This window comes from Liolophura sinensis, chromosome 9, assembly GCF_032854445.1.
Source record: "Liolophura sinensis isolate JHLJ2023 chromosome 9, CUHK_Ljap_v2, whole genome shotgun sequence".
In the NCBI taxonomy this organism is placed as follows: Eukaryota; Metazoa; Mollusca; class Polyplacophora; order Chitonida; family Chitonidae; genus Liolophura; species Liolophura sinensis.
Window position 1 is genome coordinate 30,526,721 of NC_088303.1, and position 19,149 is coordinate 30,545,869.

General features: G+C 40.2%; 2 protein-coding genes across 2 annotated transcripts; one reads left to right on the plus strand and one right to left on the minus strand.

Moving 5' to 3' along the window:
• Positions 1-6,484: 6,484 nt before the first annotated feature.
• On the minus strand, positions 6,485-9,827 carry LOC135475556 (uncharacterized). The gene is made up of 4 exons (XM_064755481.1): positions 9,673-9,827; positions 7,932-8,055; positions 7,659-7,733; positions 6,485-7,249 (listed from the first exon to the last, which is right to left on the minus strand). Exons 1-4 carry the CDS (start codon positions 9,795-9,797, stop codon positions 7,007-7,009), a joined length of 567 nt encoding a protein of 188 aa, XP_064611551.1. The 5' UTR covers positions 9,798-9,827; the 3' UTR covers positions 6,485-7,006.
• Positions 9,828-10,159: 332 nt separating this feature from the next.
• On the plus strand, positions 10,160-14,421 carry LOC135475465 (glyoxylate reductase/hydroxypyruvate reductase-like). Its single transcript, XM_064755374.1, has 3 exons — positions 10,160-10,477; positions 12,037-12,207; positions 13,310-14,421. Exons 1-3 carry the CDS (start codon positions 10,198-10,200, stop codon positions 13,906-13,908), a joined length of 1,050 nt encoding a protein of 349 aa, XP_064611444.1. The 5' UTR covers positions 10,160-10,197; the 3' UTR covers positions 13,909-14,421.
• The last annotated feature ends 4,728 nt before the right edge of the window (positions 14,422-19,149 follow it).

The following is a 19,149-nucleotide window of genomic DNA, read 5'->3' on the forward strand; positions in this document are numbered from 1 at the left end:
AAGTGTATGTTCATGGACGTCAACCTACAAATTTCATCTCAAGTTGTGCGGAGATCTTGAAGATGCGCATCAGCTCCCCGAAAGATAGTTGAGAAATGAATTTTATGTCAAGAATATATTTTGATCACGTATGGCAAGCCAATCCATGTAGTTTACTGTCTTGAGTATAGTTTTTTGGCATTTCGTATAGGATTCTCCGCTTTGTCGCACGCATGTTTAGGAAGCACCGATTGGTTCGTGGTTATGCCTTGTCATGCGTGATGACATCGGTACTGCATGATGCAGTGAAGCAGCATGATAGTTATAGCACGGGGATCTCTACTAAACTGTATTTTCACATGCATGGACTGAGCGAAATCCAAAGAAAAAGGTCGCAGAGAAGCTTTATCCACACTGTATACTTGCGTGCTGTATTATGGTGGCCTCAGTGCAACATTGTTGATCACTCGGCCAGCAAAGGCCTCCATGGTCGAGGTGATTGGCACGCCAGCGTGGCGCGACAACCCAGGAACCTGTCACCAATTAAGTCCTTAGAGTGCATGTAGTGTGCCTCCTTGTTGCAGGACGGATTTCCACCGTTCTTTTATCCAGTGCTGCTTCACTGAGACGACTTACCGAAGACAAGTAAGCATACCCGCCTGAGCCATTATACTGATACGGGTCGACCAGTCGTTGCATTATCCCCTTAATGCTGAACGCCAAGCGAGGAAGCTACAACTTCTTCTTTTAAGGTTTTTGGTGTGACCCGACCCAGCATTGACCCTGGATTTACCCCACCCGAAGGCAACGTACAAGAGGAAGCATTGTGACTAACATATTCGTGTTAAGAAGAAATCGCACAAATAAATGTACTAAATTATAACTGCTAACCCGGTCACCAGCCACCTACACTCGTCCCTGAATAAACGGAGCATGTGTCGAGATCACACACAGAACAATGCGTACGATTGTTTTGTCCGATAACTTTACCTCGTCATTTACATACAACAGGCTCTCTTTCAAGAGACGTTATTGTATCGGTGATCAGTTTGGACGGACTAACGGACTAATATCATTAAACTTTTTTGATCGATTCCACTTAATGAAATAACGGATATTTGCCAATAATAGAGGATATGAATCCAACTAGGGCTCAGAAAATATTTAATAGTTATATTCCAGTTCAGGTTTAGCAAGTTCATATCTCCCCGGCACGTTTCCGGTGTTTTGTGTAAGAATACATTCGGTATGCTCATAGGGGGCCAAAAATGCAATTCTGCTGTCGTGTGGAGGTCACGTAATAAGATTCGTTCTGACGTGAAGTAATTATTTGACTTTAATGGATCCTGCATGCGAGGTTGAATGGTCGGTAATGAAATTGCATTTAGTGTTTTTTCTTCGTCATATGCAGCCAAATTTATCGACGAGTTATAAGCCGGCTCAAATCATAACAAAAAAAAGATCCAGATGTGGCTGCCTCGCCTGCATGTGACTACGGTATTTTGATGATCTGTTAACCTTAAACTGTGGAAAAGGGTGGCCGCCGTCTGAAGCCTAGTGGTTAGCGCGCTGGCGCAACACAATAATCATGACAGACCTAGGAGCCTTTCACCAACGAGCTCAAGCTCATGCCGGCTTCCTCTCCGGTGGTATACATGGGAAGGTCTCCAGCAACCTGCAGATGGTCGTGGGTTTGCCTCGGGCTCTGGTCTGTATAAAAATGTCACACAAAGGACATCGATTTTGCTATATGGGTGGCTTATTAGGTTTCCAAATACAAATATCATTTTCATAGGATAAAACCCGGGACGGATCATACCAAAGACTTTAAAATGGTACTTGCTGCTGCCTCTCTTGGCATTCACCACTGAGAGGTTAGAGTAACGAAACAGCACCGGATGACCCGGTGACAGTACAATGTGACTTTGTGAGGCGTCATGTCTGGTGAACTCGGCATGATACTTCAGTGACGGCGGTACCTTGCGTGGAGACATGGACTCGCCCTGCCACAAAAAGACACAGTATAGGCCTATGTGCACACATCTAATGATTCCTTGTCATATGACTGAAAAATTGTGAAGTACGACTTAAAAGCACAAGCATACATACATACATACATGCACGTTGTCTAAACTCCTTTATTTGGGGGAGAGGTTTCATTTCATTAAAGGGGCATGCGTGGCTCAGTTGGTTAGCGCGCTAGCATAGCGTAATGACCCAGGAGTCTCTCACTAATGCGGTCGCTGTGAGTTCAAGTCCAGCTCAAGCTGGCTTCCTCTCCGACCGTACGTGGGAAGATCATGCATCAACCTGCGGATGGTCGTGGGTTTTCCCCGGGCTGTGCCCGGTTTCCTCCCACCATAATGCTGGCCGCCGTCGTATAAGTGAAATATTCTTGAGTACGGCGTAAAACACCAATCAAATAAATAAATAAATCATTTCATTAACACTGGTTTAATAAATATATATGGACTACAATTTGGTCTTTTCGGCTAACAAATGTTTTCAACCTGAATTCTGATCATATTTATATATATTATCATAATGTATCAAATATTATCAGATTACATGCATGTGTTTGGATATAAACTACAAATTTACATTCAAATACATTAAACATGAAACACATATTTATTTAGATCATTATTAGGCAATGCGATATATACCAAGAAGTTGTCCCAAATACCCACCATACAAAAATGTTTTCAAACACCATGGAAAAGGGGCCTCCGTGGCTCAGCTGGTTAGCGCGCTAGCGCAGCGTAATGACCCAGGAGACTCTCACCAATGCGGTCTCTGTCAGTTCAAGTCCAGCTTATGCTGGCTTCTCTTCGGCTGTACGTGGGAAGGTCTGCCAGCAACCTGCGGATGGTTGTGGGGTTCCCCCGGGCTCTGCCCGGTTTCTTCCCACCGCAATGCTGGCCGCCGTCGTATAAGTGAAATATTCTTGAGTTCGGGGTAAAATACCAATCAAATAAATAAATAAATAAACGATGGAAAAAATATTGAAGATCATATTTGCAAATAAGTTTTCACTCTCTTTCATCTGATTCTGGCACCATCTTCATGTTTTCTTCTCCTTTAACCCATTCAGTTCAAAGCCTCAATGTGACATATGGACTGCAGGCCCAGTGAATTAAAGTAGAACCAGTGTCAAATCTTCAACCGCATGCTCTCCGAAAGACAGTTATCGTGCAACCTTTGCTACTATAAAATATTACGTAACCAGTGTTGCTCATTATCTACATCGTCGACATAATCTGCACATACATCCCAGTGTTACTGACCTATACACAAAGGTTTTGCCCCGTCGTGGTCTGGAAATGACAAGGCTTAGGACAACTTCCTCGATTTGTTGTTCGTTCTGATCAGACCTCTTCAGTGTTGTATTTGCTAAGTTTGTTGACATTTTGTCGCAGAGATTTGTCGCCCAGTGATGGCTTGTGTTGATTAACTCTTCAAAATAACTCAAAACTGGGTCAAGTTTGTTCATTTTTGGAACCGTGTGTTGATAGTGTATATACCCACCCGCTTGTAAATAAAGCTATTTGGTTTCGGATAATACACTATATAAACTCCCACGAGAACGCCCTGGCACACAAGGATACTGCGTGGGTCCGAGGGTCAAACAACGCTGCCTGCTTTTGAACGGGGAAACACGTGTCAATACTACAAAATCTCAGAGAAAGAAAACATCAGGTAGCATCAGCATAGAAAGACCACTAAAAACTGTTTGTGAATATACAGTCTTTCGTGTTTTTTTTTTTATTAATTTTTTTTTTATTATTTAACCATGTTTGTCACTGAAACAAATCCATACTGTCTAACGCGCAGTGAATGCGCTTGTAAGGAGCTGGAATCAAATTCAGTTAAATGTTTGGGTTATAAGGGGTGTTTTATAAGGGCTATGATGATAATGTAGGCCTGCATGTACGTGTAAATCACGAGCAAAATTGTGTAATTGCATGTACGTGTAAATCACGAGCAAAATTGTGTAATTGCATGTACGTGTAAATCACGAGCAAAATTCAGAAGAATGTTATTAAAAACTGAACATAAAGGTGAAGAAAAGTTGTGTGACGTTACTAGCGACTTACGCCTACATTATCGATATGGTCCATAAGTTAGGACCAACTCCCAGCCACATATTTGGCGGCATTTAATTCAATAAACAAAAACTTAATAAAATTATTCAAAGGTATTTTCTAATGCAGTTTTTAATGATGATCTTTCTGCTATGGCTTACTCCATTTTTAAGTTTTCTTTAAGAATGCTACATTGACCGGTGTATCACATTGTGGTTTGAGAAAGCTCACGGTGTGCGACTGACCGGGGTTAAATCTCGGAGAAATGTATTTTGCTGTGTTCTTCTTCGCTAGGTGACAATCCAGGAAATGATCAGTTCTTTTGTGTTGAGAGAAAATCTCACATCACAACTTGTAACAAAGCCTAGCTCCGGCCTTATGATCTTTCATGAAAAAAAACAAACAAAAAACAAACCCAAAACATTACACAACTGCGAATGAACAACACAAAGCCAAACAATGTTAAGCATAACTGTATAAGTGTAATCATAATAACTGTGATCAGTCGATTGTGAAGAATTCATCAACAACAATAATCTTGAGCGCATATTTGAAAACAAGTTCGATTTGTGCTCAGGCTTTGTATATTTAATGATTTCCTTCATTCTGATTGGTCGTTGCTTTCCATGCTATGACTGCTCCAAATATTTTCAGAGCTCGATAAAATTTTGTGCGCAACACCCCACCCCTGCCACCACGCAAATGCAATACGATATTAACTTCGAAGTTAATGGCCTGACACAGGACACAGGCGCTCAAATCCAGTCTGTAAACCCTATATAAGCCATATACCAGCCTCCGACATGTATATAAATATTTAAGGTATGAAACGAATTTGGATCAGTAGCAGCTCCAGGTACGGAAACGAGTGGAAAAGTTGGAGGTTGAAGGCTTTATGTCTTGAATTTCAAAGACATTGCGTGGTACCGGTCGAAAGTCGTTTAATACCTGTACTTCTTATAGCCAGAAGAGACGAGTGTGACTGTAATACACAACCCACGAACATAATACTGGCGTAAGTCCATTTTATGTACCACCAGATCACGGTCATTATGAAACTGACATCTTTCATATCACTATCAAACAGCTAAAACTCGGTATGGTGTACGATTAACGACAGCTCGGATGGGGGACATTCGACCGTTTCTCTTGCTTATTTCATTGGTGTTCAATGATGTGCACGAGCATTTACTACTTGTGTGACGTCGATCAGGTCAGTGGTGAGTAGATGAACTGGAGTAAACCTTAGCCAGGTACCTTTACATCTATTGACTTAGGTTTAGATATGTATACAAGCAGACAGCATGCTTAATCAAGTTTCATTACCACACAGCACATTTACAGCAGATATCTATATTCCAACTTCTCTGATACACAATCTTACGCCCTGGTAACTTTTCAGCTGCTCTTATCCCGCACTGTACTTATTCTCTAGGACTCCTCATACATAGGGCGTTTATAATGTCAGCTGTTCAGGTGTGGGAGGTCACAGGACTTCTCTGCCTGGCAATAAATCGGGGGGAAATAGGTGAAACAGAGGCAAACATCGTCTCAGGCGCCCATTTATTTATATTTTTCTACATATATCTGAAATACAAACATTTTAATTTACGCTTTGCAAAGATGGATACCCAAACTAATGTAAAGAGACATTAATGAATGTTAAAACTTTGAAATTTTTTCTTCCTCTTGACAAAAAAAAAAAAAAAAAAAAAACGTGAGAAGTTGAAATTAGTTGTAAAATGTGATAACATGAAATGGATCCATATTAACGGAATGATTTCTTTTTCTCTCCCTTTTTTTTTAAATGAAGTGCATACAGCCATGCATTTAATCACTTCTGGCAACACACTAAGGCAGGATGGGGAAATGAGACCGGGCAAGATAATCCAGGCAAGATAATCCAGGCAATTAAACAAATTTAACACAAAATCAGTAACAGAGGACACAACATATCTGAAACTGCTGCCCTCTTTCAATGATATCTGGGTAAAGGGAAGTAACCCTGTAGACGTTCGTGTGACTTCAGAGTGTACCTTTACTGCGTTAACAACAATCACACACACCAAGTAATTTATACACAGAAATGCAGATAATCAGATCTGTTAACAGATACAGAGTAAACCTGTAATTACATACAAGTTTAAACATAAGCTCAAATAACCCTTAAATCTCTTCACCGGGAGTATGTGCTTTGTGATATTTAGTAATATCTATTTGGATTCTGGTAACAAATAAGAAAGTAAAGGCTTGTCTTGTCTTTTAAATACTCGTATGTGGCAGGATATCAATAGTGGATGCATCACAGTGTATACAAAACATCTGAAACTATCAGTAAAGATATGTAGAAAAGTAGGCACTGATAGCTGTTTTTCTTGATCTTGCAGCCTGGAAACACTCCTTGCGACATCAAATGCATAAGTATTTCATACAATTTACAAAACATGCAATGGTCATTTCCACAGGTGAAATCCATTTGCAGCTTAGTGCTTCTATTTTGTAGCACAGTGGTGCATTTTGTTTATGTTTTAAACAGTTATGATATTTTTTTTCTGTGGTTGGAATGTTGTCTAAATATAAAATCTTACAGTAATAACAACAAGCATGGTGTAATAAAGCCAAATATACATGTACATAAAACACTTTGAGTTCATAAAGATTTATTCATTTATTTGATTGGTGTTTTATGGCGAACTGAAGAATATTTCACTTATACGACGGCAGCCAACATTATGGTGGGCGGAAACTGGGCAGAGCCTGGGGGAAACCCACGACCATCTGCAGGTTGCTGACAGACTTTCTCACTTACGGCTGGAAATTCATTTTATAAAGACATTTTGTATACATTCTTAAGGATTAGTATGTAGACCACATGTACATTGGAATTTCCACATCAAAACATTATCACAGATGTGCCATAATTAAAGAACAACAATTCCTGCTTATCTTAATACAACTCGATCTGACATTGTTCTATTCAATTTGGGTGATGTTCGTTGCTGCTTTGGAGACGCGCGTTGCACCTTAGGAGATGTTCTATGAAATTTCGGGGATGTCTGATGTGTCCTGCGCTGCAGACCAGGAGAACGTTGTTGTTGTTGCTTTACTCGCTGCTTCTGTTTGTAATCTAACAGTTCTTCTTCCCACACTGGAGATACGTTCTTCACCATCACCGAGTAATTGTTCTGTCCAAAAAAAAAAAAAGTTTAAACAAAGGGCTTACCAAACTTCAAAAAAGAGAAAATAAATCTTACAAGTTAATTGACAAAAAAGCAGTGCCCTCTGTCTATCAGTACATGAATAACACAGCTATCTCTTTATTCATGATCATGTGAACTGTTATTCAAATAAGTTGCATTGTTATTCAAGTAAATAGTGGGTACTGCTGTTACATCAGTTACAAACGACAACAACAATACAACAACAAATCCCCCCATCAGTTAGAAGCATTGCTTCCAGTTTAATGTTTTTACATTTGTTGATCATTTATCATCATGGTGCCAATTTGTATGCACTGATATTACGACCGAAATCTACATTTAATTACACAACCACTCAATACAACAGCCAGAAATGTACTAAAAGACTTCAAACCTGGAGTGTTGTGAATCTCGGACTAACAGGACGTCTACCATCTTCTGTCAGCTTACTCTGGGCTGTGGCAATATCCTGATAAAAGAAAAAAGGTACTAATAGTAACACATAAAAATCACTACTTCTTGGCACAGAGATTTTCTTAAAATATGTGGTTTAACATTAAAATTTTCCCAACTGTGAACCCCCTGACCCTTTCCCTACATTCGTACCGAAATAAAACGTAGTTATTTCCTCTAAGTTACTGTCCTATGCTGACACCATATTACTTGCCTGAAGAAGGTTTTTATTCCTCTCACTGGCTTTCTTCACGAGATCTGATTCGTCCCTCTCAGGAACCTCCTGTCCACCCACATGATCTTCACTGAAGTGAAGCAGAGCTTCTCGCTGTGCTAGTCTGTAAAACACGGGTTTTCAATTTCAGATGGAATACTACAACTAAATATCACAATTTTGAAAGAAAAGAGAGCAAATTTTGTGTAGAACATTGATGTAGAAAACTCAGTGAGGGTTCAAACTCTGCATTTAGACAGAGAATTTGTGGATCCCCATTCTCCACTGCTAGTCACCAATGATGCTGGCCATTTGTTCAGCCTATATTATATTGAAGACCACTTCTCCACCAATATGGTCTGCATACATGTATGTTGGACTATTTTAAAATTCTGACATTTGTTGTAACATTTAGTGCAACCCTGCCTCTCAAAGAAAATCGATGCACATTTCCAAACTCCAACTCGATAGAGCCGATCTCAATGAGGTTCGTGCTGATGGCATCAAAAATTACATGCACTAAAAAGACAGGTCTTTTTTCTATGCCCATCTAGGTTGAATTGAGAAGACTGAAATTCTACTTGCAGATCGCAGTTTTCTGGAGGATTTCACTGCCAAAACTCATTTGACACTTCAAAATGATTGGGGGCCTCCATGGCTCAGTCCGTTAAAGCGCTATCGCAGCGTAATGACCCAGGAGTCTCTCACCAATGCGGTGGCTGTGAGTTCAAGTCCAGCTCATGCTGGCTTCCTCTCCGGCCGTACGTGAGAAGGTCTGTCAGCAACCTGCGGATGGTCGTGGGTTTCCCCCGGGCTCTGCCCGGTTTCCACCCACCATAATGCTGGCTGCCGTCGTATAAGTGAAATATTCTTGAGTATGGCGTAAAACACCAATCAAAAAAAAAAAAAAAAAAATCAAAATGATTGTTGACGGCAAGGCGCTTGGTATCACCAAAGTTCTAGAAGTCAATGTGACCTCAAGGCAATGAGTTAATTAGCTTCTTCAGTGAAGATAGTGAATTAAGACGATAGTTTTGCAGATTCCACCGGAAAATTACATAGAAATGAGTGGAGGAGGTGAGTTAGGTTGACACGAGTGGGAAGGAGATGGGAGTTTGAAATCTACACCATGTTTTTGGAGAGGCGGAGGGATGGACAGAATTTTAAATAACACACAGATGTGTAGTCATATGTGGGAAAGTTTGTCATTAACGTGCCACTGCTCGTTGCTTTACTTAACTCCAGTTTCCTCCACAAATAAAACTGATTGCTACAGAATATGTGAAAAAAAATCCTTAAGTATAGCGTTAAGCTACATAAATAAATATATGGGCAGATATACTGGCTCAATTTGGTGCACGCGACGCCCATTTGCACATCTGAACACATGACAACTCTTCATTTCAGCAAGAAATGTACTAGTAGTATAATAATCCTGTGGGGAGGATGTTATTTACATTGTGTGTGTCACACTGTGGTGTTCTCTGAACCTTGCACATGATGAATGTTATCTGGATTCCATATTGTAGAATTCTCAGACACTTGAAGTTGATCGATGACCTGTAGTACTTGTTGTACTTCCAAACACCCTGATAATCCTGTTTTATATCCAAACGCGATAGTCAATCCATAAATATCCAGTCTTGCTGTTATGGATAACATATCAAGGCGGGCACGGTATACATTACAACAACAACACAGGTCGTATCTGTCAAACTGATTTCCAGGTTTCAGCACTTACATTTCTTCGTGAAGTTGATTAAGCTGTATTTCACGCTGCACCCAGTGTTCAACGTTTATGTCCATTGGCGGGGAAACCACTTCGTCACTCACGTTTTCAAGTTTAGAGGACGTAGCTTCCCTCATCGCTAAGGAAACCCACACCCCGACGCACAAAAATTTACACGTAGAAGACGACTGGCGCTAAGGGAGGTAACAAATAAAAATTTTTTCCTGGTTTCATTCATTTTTTTATCTTTCATCCACGGTTCTTTCCTTACATTTTTAATATGTATTTCCAGTGCGATTCCCTGCAAAGAAAAATCTCACGGAAAGACAAAAAAAATTCTTAAAAGCAATTTATTTGGATGATTGCTACTGAGCGCATAGGAGAAGACGATCAATGGGGAGGTAACTCTCAACTGCAAAAACACAATCAACCACGTGATGGCTGAAAGAGGGCCAAGGTGCTCGACTTATTTGTCGATGTTGCCGTAACCAGTTGAATCTGCACAGAACCACTAGGTGCCGAGCTACTGACGGATCTATGGCAAGGAGCATCCTATCTAAAGCGGTTCAGGTAGTTAAATCGGCCTTAGCTGTACCACAGTCTGCGGCAATGAGTACAGCGCCCCGCCCCCGCGTTTTCATCACCCAAAAGGTGCCGCACGGAGGCCCGGAGATGTTGGCCCCTCACTGTGAGATCAGTCAGTATGACAGCGAGGATCCTATACCCCGGGCCGAGCTGATGAAACAGGTGGCGGGCAAAGATGCTCTGTTCTGTCTGCTCACTGACAAAGTGGACAAGGAACTGCTAGATGCTGCAGGTACGTGCTTATGCAGGTCTATAGAAATATACGCCTAATTCATTGCATGTCTTTATTGAACTCAGGTTCATTTCTACAGAGATTTGTGAACATAGATTTTATGTAGGCCTATAGCTATGTGAAAACCATATTGAAGCTATCTATAAGCAAAACGAGAAATGCATTTGTGCTTCACTGTGGTACCCGGTAAACTGCATATATCTTGGAATTTAGCCATGCAAGATAAACATGTGTGTATAGATCTGACAGGCCCCCAGTTAGTTAATCAATTTGACCGTTTCTTACAATTCTTGCTTTTTGCAGATGAATGTTACAATTTGTTTACATATAGTGGAACAGATTTTGTGCACGCCCATCTGTAGCTAAAAATAGAACTGCAGCATGTTTTATATCATGTACTTGTATATGCATTAGTTACAAAGTTTTATTGTCATAAGTTTTAGTTTTAAGCACATATAAATAAAGGCCTATAGTTAGAGAGTTCGTCTTTAATAATTGTTGCAATAATGCATGCTGTCCCAAGAATTGTTCTACACTGCTGGATACATTGTAAGTTTATATGTCAGAACGACCAGTTGCAGTGAAGAGATAACATTACTACAACCTGACCTAAATGAAGCCATGAAGATACTGCTTATCACATATATCCTATGTATATATCACCTATCCTATAAGAGCAATGCAATGTTCACGGTATACAACAGTGTGGCTTATCAACAACTGTAATATTTCTTGCATGCTTCAACAGCCTGAAGCTTGTGAAAGCATATGCTGTGCTTGTGTGGCCTACTGAAACAACATATGTAATTTAACTAGTAATAGTCTTACACAGTTTTTTATTGACAGAACATCGAGGACAAAAACTGAAGTTTTATATTTAAATCTATGAATTATTATATTTGATAAGTGATAGTCTCAGAATTTCATGATGTGATCACCGGTTACTTGTTTCTGTTTTCCAGGTATACATATTTAGTTTGTGTATTCAGAGCAGTCACGAAATTGTCACCAATTCACAGCAAGTAACATTTGAAAGTGCCAAGATTTTCAGCAAGTTTAAGATTTGTAGGAAAAGTTTTTTTGTTGCCATGAGTATATACAATGGCTCTTGCGGCCTAATGGTTACAGCGTCCACTTCGAAGTTAAGAGGCGTGGGATCAAACCCATATTGGGTCATAACAGTCTTTAAAAATGGTAGGCTACTTGTTACTGCCTGCTTAACACTCAGTGTAGGGGATGTTAGAGCAAGGAAACAGGACTGGTAGACCCAGTGTCAGTATAATTTGACTGGGTGGGGTGTCATGCCTGGTGTCTTTGGCATGATACTACAGTGGCGGCATCACTTTAGAGGTATGGACTCCCCCTGCCACACAAGAAGACACAGTGTATGCTTCCTTGTCGTCATATAACTGAAAACTTGTTTAAGTACGATGTTTAACGCCAAACATACATACATCTAAACGTACATATAACGAAGTCTCATAATTTATAAAGCAGAACTGCATGTACTGTAAGTTTTCTAAAAACAGTCACTAAACTTTTCTACTCGTCTGATTCAGGCCCACAGTTGAAGGTGATTGGGACAATGTCTGTGGGTTTTGATCACGTGGATGTGAAGGAGTGTGTCAAGAGGAACATCCCCGTGGGTTACACACCTGAGGTGCTAACCAGCGCAGTGGCAGAACTGACGATAGCCCTACTGCTGGCCACATCAAGGAGGTTGAAAGAGGGTAAGCTTACACACAATCTGATTATCATACACTTTACATGTTCAAGTATTATTAAAGCTTAAAGGAGAAGAAAACATGAAAATGATACCAAAATCAAATGAAAGAGTGTCAAAACTTACTTGCAAATATGATTTTTAATATTTTTTTGTTTTTTTTTTTTTCAAGAGAAAAGGGTATTTGAATATATTTTTGTATGGTGGGTATTTGGGACCAATTTTTGGTATTTATCGCTCTTGCATAATAATGTTATAAATAAGGATGTGATGCTTGGATGCTTGTCTAATAAATTATTTGAATGTAAATTTGTTGTTTATATCAAAACTTATGCATTTAACCTAAATTATGACAATATTTATGAACATATAAAAACATAAATATGATCCAAATTGAGGTTTAATACATTTTTTAGCTCAAAAGAACAAATTCTAGTGCAAAAATATTTATTAAACCTGTGTTACATCCTCATTTATGACATCATTAAACAAAGACTATAAATACCAAATGGTGGTCCCAAAAACCCACCATACAAAAATTATTTTCAAGTGTCTTTTTCTCCTTAAGGAAAAATCAGAAAAGATATTGAAGACCACATTTAAGAATAACTTTTCGTTCTCTTTCATCTGAACTTTTTGTCCTTTTTATGTTTTATCCACCTTTAGTTGAAAGCCAAAATAATTATTTTTTCAAAATATTGATGACATACTCTTTGCACTACAATAATTTACTCATGTATATTGTTGAAGGGAGTTGGGTTGTGGTCGAATGGTTAAAATGCTTGCCTTTCATTGTTAGGAAACAACATGTGTGGGTTCAAACCCAGTCATGGGCAAGGAATTTGTAGATTTGTCTGCTATCACTGTTCGTGGGGACTAGGTGACAGTAAGCTGTTCACAATGCCCTTCGAGTCATTTGTAGTCTAGAATTGTGTTTCACCAATATGGTTTTTATATCTGCACATTATGCAGGCACTCTGGTACCCTCCACCACAAAACTGACCTCCATCCTATAAGTGGAATACTCCGGAGTATAATGTTGAACAACAAATAAATTAATATATTAATAAAATGTTAATGCCATCTTTGTTATTTTCTTCTTCACCCAGCCATGGAAGCTGTGAAGAGTGGGGCGTGGGGCACCTGGAAGCCACTGTGGCTGTTGGGGCTGGGCCTGGAAGGCAGTACAGTGGGCATCGCAGGCATGGGGCGTATAGGAGTGGCAGTTGCTGAGAGGTTGCGTCCATTTGGGGTGGCCAAGCTGCTGTACTCTGACGTCCAGGCCTCGCCCCATGCCGCTGGGGTTGGAGCAGAGTTTGTTCCCCTGGACGACATGCTGAAGAACTCCGACTTTGTTTTGGCCTGTTGTGCCTTAACGCCAGAAACAAAGGGTATGTTTAACGCCACTGTCTTTAAAAAGATGAAGAAAACGGCTGTCTTTGTCAACACAAGTCGAGGAGGAGTGGTCAACCAAGATGATTTGTACGAGGCTTTGAAGTGTGGTGAAATCGGTGCAGCGGGGCTCGATGTGACTGTACCTGAACCCCTGCCCACAGACAGTCCCTTACTGGACCTGCCTAACTGTATTGTCTTACCCCACATTGCCAGCGCAACTGAGGACACCAGGAATAACATGTCCAAGCTAACAGCCAGTAATATTCTGGCTGGCCTAAAAAACGAGCCATTACCAAAACAGGTGCCCTCCTAGGGAGTTACTAGGTGGGAATTCTTCTAGTATTTTACTCTGCTCTCATCAACCCCCCCACCCCACCAACCCTCTTACGCAACTCCACACCTATCCACACACACACACAGACTTACAGCGTATTTGGTGACTAAAAATATCCACTTTTATTATAGTTAAACAGATTTTATTTCTAATATGTCTGTGACACAATGATTTAACTTTATCTTAGGCAGACTATATATGACCTGTGACAAAAGCTATCAGTATAGTTGACAAAGTCGCGAATGACTTGACAACTTGGAGTGACCAGTGAAAAACATATTCCAAATTCCCAGTTAGCATGCAACAGTACTTCACTTATTGGCCAGAATTATGGTGACCCAGCGTAGCCGTGGGGAAGCCGGCAAGATTTGCTGACAGTCCTTCTCATATCACTATTGAAGAGGAGGTCATCATGAAATTCACTAAATATATATTTCAATCATTGCAAGTCAGTCAAGAATGACTAGACATATTAAATTTTGTGCTCTTCACTGCCATTGTTCATATTGATTATTGTTTTGCCAAACAAAATATATGAATTAAACTATATATTATGGCTTTATGTATTTATAGTGTCAGGTATATTAAGTGTTGAAACTTCTTGCATGAAACAAATCTTAGGTTAAGTTAACTGTAACTACCACGGCAACATATGTTTTTAACATGTGTCACCATGGTAGTTACGGTCAACTAAGCCTATGATCACTGTGCTAGTGGCCCTTGAAGTGGGTATGGCCAGTTAAATGGTTAAAATGCATACATTCCAATTCCCCTGACACTGGATCCTTTGCAGTGATGAGATGCCAATGCTGCCACTGTTCTTATAATATGGCAATATGGCAAACACATTGGACTTGCTCTGTAGATGATATTCTGCGTCACACCCGGTACGTTTGTACGTCAAGTTTCCATGAGTCAGTCTGCAGCGCGCTGATGGCCTGCGTTACATTCACACAAGTCTATCAGGCATGGATAGTTTTTAGTACTGTACCTTCTATTGGCAGTATGTAGTATTTTGTTCGTCGCAACAGTTCTTCATTTCATTATGGTGAGTACATTCTTTAGCCATTAATGTGTGAAGTGATGTTACTTCCAGTCTGGGGTAGAGTTGCAATCTGACATACGCTGACAGTCAAAAGGATATGTTTGAAGCTATAGACTCCAGATGCACGAATCTTAAAACATCAAAGTAATTATCAACCTTGACAACCGTCTTCCAATCAGGATTTATCTCCCTTGGACCAGGCTGACTTTTGTCGCCTGACGTTCTCCAAATGTCTCCCGTTCTGTGCGGTACATTTACGTAAAAAGAATTTGTTTATTGCAAACTTTTCTGTCGGTGTGATGAAACTTAGTGTAGAGGAAATTTAATACAGTACCGTAGTAAACTTATGTTGATGTCTTGCATATACATGTAAATGTGTTTAAAAGAAAATACAACAAATAATGTGACCTTGCTTATTTCTGAAGAGGGTTGGAACGGCATTTTTTTTTTCGGACGTGTTTGGTAAATATAAATAAAACTTTCAGTATGGATGTCTCACGAGGTCTTGGAACACGCGTCATGTTAAAGAAACTGGAAACGCGATATCATGTCACTCGTACATGTACTCCAGGCACATGTGGCAAAACAGTCCCGCACGACTTTAACGGACACAGCTGAAGTGTCAGTTTATAGAAATGAACTCGCGTCTGACTGGTTAAAACTGATAGCATGGTCAATTTTCTCATTATGCACGATTTTGCTTACTTTGACGTGCCATATTTCGGTTACAAAACCAAACCCCGGTGAGGTCATGCCAAAGACTTTAAAAATGGTACTTGTTACAGCCTCGCTGGGCGCTCAGCACTAAGAGGTTCGATAAATAAACAGTACTGGTTGACCCGATATAAGTATAATGTGACTGGGTGGGGTGTCATGTCCGGTATCTTCAGCAGACCAAGAGTCCATGTCGACATTTTGGCAGTATATTATTGTAAGACCTGTTTGTCTGCGGTTTAATCACCTGCGAGACTATCTTACGTTGTCCGGTGGACACGTGGCTAGCTTTTGGGGAAACAAGTATTAATTGTATGCTGGACAAAGAAACGCAAATGCTCTGCTGGGTTCTTACAAATACCACAGTCTGAGTTTGGTAAGTGTTCCTGCTGAGGGACTCACGAGGAGAAGCAGCCTAAAGGATAACGTCTGGCAGTCATGACGGTACAGCACCGGGGTGAAATGTACGAGCAAGGACTGGCTGTGATCTTGGTAAAGCACGTCCTGACTGCTCGGCTGTCTTGGTAGGGAATGGTGGAGCTACTAGAACTTTCAAGTATTAATGAGTAAAGAGTTTAGAATTTAGTTTTCAAAGAGTTAATAAAAATGCCGGATAAATCATAACAGGTAAGTTAATCAAGTTAAGGTGTTGGACATGAGTATTAACCCAATTATATAATAGACATGTTACATGTGTGTCCACATGTATACACAGTGACCTGTACACATACATGTACGTCAAGGTAGGTTGGAGTTGAGAGGTCAGTCTGACAGTCGGACCATAATACATGTAACGTTCAGGCATGGCATCTAGAAACCAAGTGACACCATGCTAACAATGATTGTAGTCTAGTCAATACTAGAGAGGAAAAAATATTCCAGGGTTATCCTGTTAGACCTCTTAACATAATGTCTAGCGCTTTGCCAGGATGATAAGGGGCCAGGCTCGCATTACAGATTACCCAGTGTATCCACATGATGGGTACAAATGCATTTAATGATGCCAGGTCATATCTCGCGTATAACAAGGCATGCTGGCCTACGCCAGGTGACCTTCACCTCCAACCAAAACATAATATTCCTAAATTACTCTTTCGATCATTTAACATACAGGTTACAAATCAAGAGTGTAGACTAATGTAGGCAGTAATAATCTGAGTAGTAGATTGTTATACTGAGTGCTGTAGGCCTATACATATTGTACAACCCAGAACCGTTACCGCATGAGGAACAATGACAAGAATCAGGCTTGATAACCACATGTATGTGATGCATGTGACATGTTATTGTATGGTATGCGCTGGTAAACCCTTGTTCTTAAGGTAGTAAATATGTCAAATTACCCAGTAAGACAGAATAACAAATTATGACGAAAACATTTAAACATGAATCTAATGATCGCCATTTATCAATGAGATATATGTATGCAATTCCTCATAGGGGAACAATAATTGACTCGGTCTACATCAATGGGACAATATAACATCAACATGCTTGTCAAATAGAAAAAACTGATATCTATAAACTGACCACAATATTACCACGCATTAGCCTATATGCATATTAACTAGCTAACTATTAAGTGATCTTAGTAAAAACAGTCTTGACTGCTCGGCCATGGGCACTCCCCCACAAGCATAAGGCTTGACTGATCTGACTAGCTTACTGGTGAACACCCAGAGCAGAGCTGGTCTGGAGATTCGGGCTGATTTGACCTGGGGGTTTACATTATTGTGAAAATTCTCTCAGTGTATAATATTTTTTGTTTTATTTACGTGGTGTTCCATGCTGTAATCATGAATTTTTTCAGTTACACAACAGCTTTTAGGATTATGGGTGGAGGAAACACAGTGCATACCATTATTGTAGTACAGCGGGGTTTAGGATTATGGGTGGAGGAAACCAGTGCATACCATTATGGTAGCACTTCGGCGTTTATGATTATGGGCGGAGAAAACCAGTGCATACCATTATGGTAGCACCTGGGCGTTTAGGATTATGGGCGGAGGAATCCCAGTGCATTCCATTATGATAGTTCAGAGGCGTTCAGGAATATGAGTGGAGCAAACCCAGTGCATACCGTTATTGTGTACAGCGGGGTTTAGGATTATGGGTGGAGGAAACCAGTGCATTGCATTATGATAGTTCAGAGGCGTTCAGGAATATGAGTGGAGGAATCCCAGTGCATAACATTATAGTAGTACAGTCACGTTCAGGATTATGGGCGGAGGAAACTCAGTGCGTACCATTATAGTAGTACAGCAGTGTTCAGGATTATGGGTGCACGACATCCAGTGCATACCATAATAGAAGTACAATGGCGTTTAGGGTCATGGGTGGAGGAAACCTAGTGCATACGGTTACAATGGTGCATTTATATAATAAGGGATTCTCAAAGCATATGTACCGTGACGAACTGGGCCCTTGAAAACTCAATAAAGTTTCACTTTGGTGGTTAGGGCGCTATTGACTTTCAGCTTGACAGAAATATCGTTGTGATATAACCAAAATAATGTTGGAACTGTGTTATACAGTACAAAGTCGGTCTGCATGCAAGATGGCAGAAATAGTGATACATCATCATTTATACACCCTCAATGTACGGATACCCTAATTCTTCAGTCTTTTCAACCACCACTGCAACCAATATATTAAAACATTCTGAGAGAGCTGAGAGAGAAATAATTTGCACAGTTTTATGAAGTGTGCATCTTCGGTGACACAATCAAACCATTTTTGGTGCTATTTCCATCATAGCTGTATACATAAATGCCACTGAAAAAAATACTTTAGAGGTCGAAAAGATTTACAGATTGATCAAGTGAGGGATCGGGTTATTGGGAATGTCCTGAGAAAATATATTTTCTGCATATATAGCAGTTAAGCCTCATTTGCACTCCTCACTTTAACATCGCTTTGGAAGGGTACAAGTCTGGCAGATATTACTCAAAAACACAAATGAAATTTACACAGACGCTTTTGTATTTAATAAGCTATGATTATGACCTCCTCCCTTCGCGCTTCCCGTAAAGACTAAGTAAACAGCGATTGCTTTTTTCTGATGGACTCTACCTCCATATGGGTCAGGTTTACCCTATCTTGAAACCTAAACACAGGAGAATTATGAAGCTCTTATGTTTCATTGACTATAGCCAGATCCGTGCGTACATTGGTGCTTATTTAATGAATTGCATGATTCTGTTTGGCCCTTGCTTTCTGTACAATAACTACTGTACTATAGATATTGGTTTCCTTTTTGTAAAATTTTGTGCAGGTTCATATTGCGTATCTTCAGATTAAGGCTGAAAACGCCGGCGCATCCGTGAATAGGGTTTACGTATATATGAGTGTTTCTTTGATTCTGACTGGGGCCTCCGTGGCTCAGTCGGTTAGCGCGCTAGCGCAGCGTAATGACTCAGGAGCCTCTCACCAATGCGGTCGCTGTGAGTTCAAGTCCAGTT

Coding starts and splice junctions, on each gene's coding strand:
- LOC135475556 (XM_064755481.1), bottom strand. CDS start 9,797: ATGAGGGAAGCTACGTCCTCTAAACTTGAAAACGTGAGTGACGAAGTG. Junction 8,056..9,672: donor AATCAACTTCACGAAGAAAT/GTAAGTGCTGAA, acceptor CGTGTTTTACAG/ACTAGCACAGCGAGAAGCTC. Junction 7,250..7,658: donor CGAGATTCACAACACTCCAG/GTTTGAAGTCTT, acceptor TTTTTTGGACAG/AACAATTACTCGGTGATGGT.
- LOC135475465 (XM_064755374.1), top strand. CDS start 10,198: ATGGCAAGGAGCATCCTATCTAAAGCGGTTCAGGTAGTTAAATCGGCC. Junction 10,478..12,036: donor GGAACTGCTAGATGCTGCAG/GTACGTGCTTAT, acceptor CGTCTGATTCAG/GCCCACAGTTGAAGGTGATT. Junction 12,208..13,309: donor ATCAAGGAGGTTGAAAGAGG/GTAAGCTTACAC, acceptor TTCTTCACCCAG/CCATGGAAGCTGTGAAGAGT.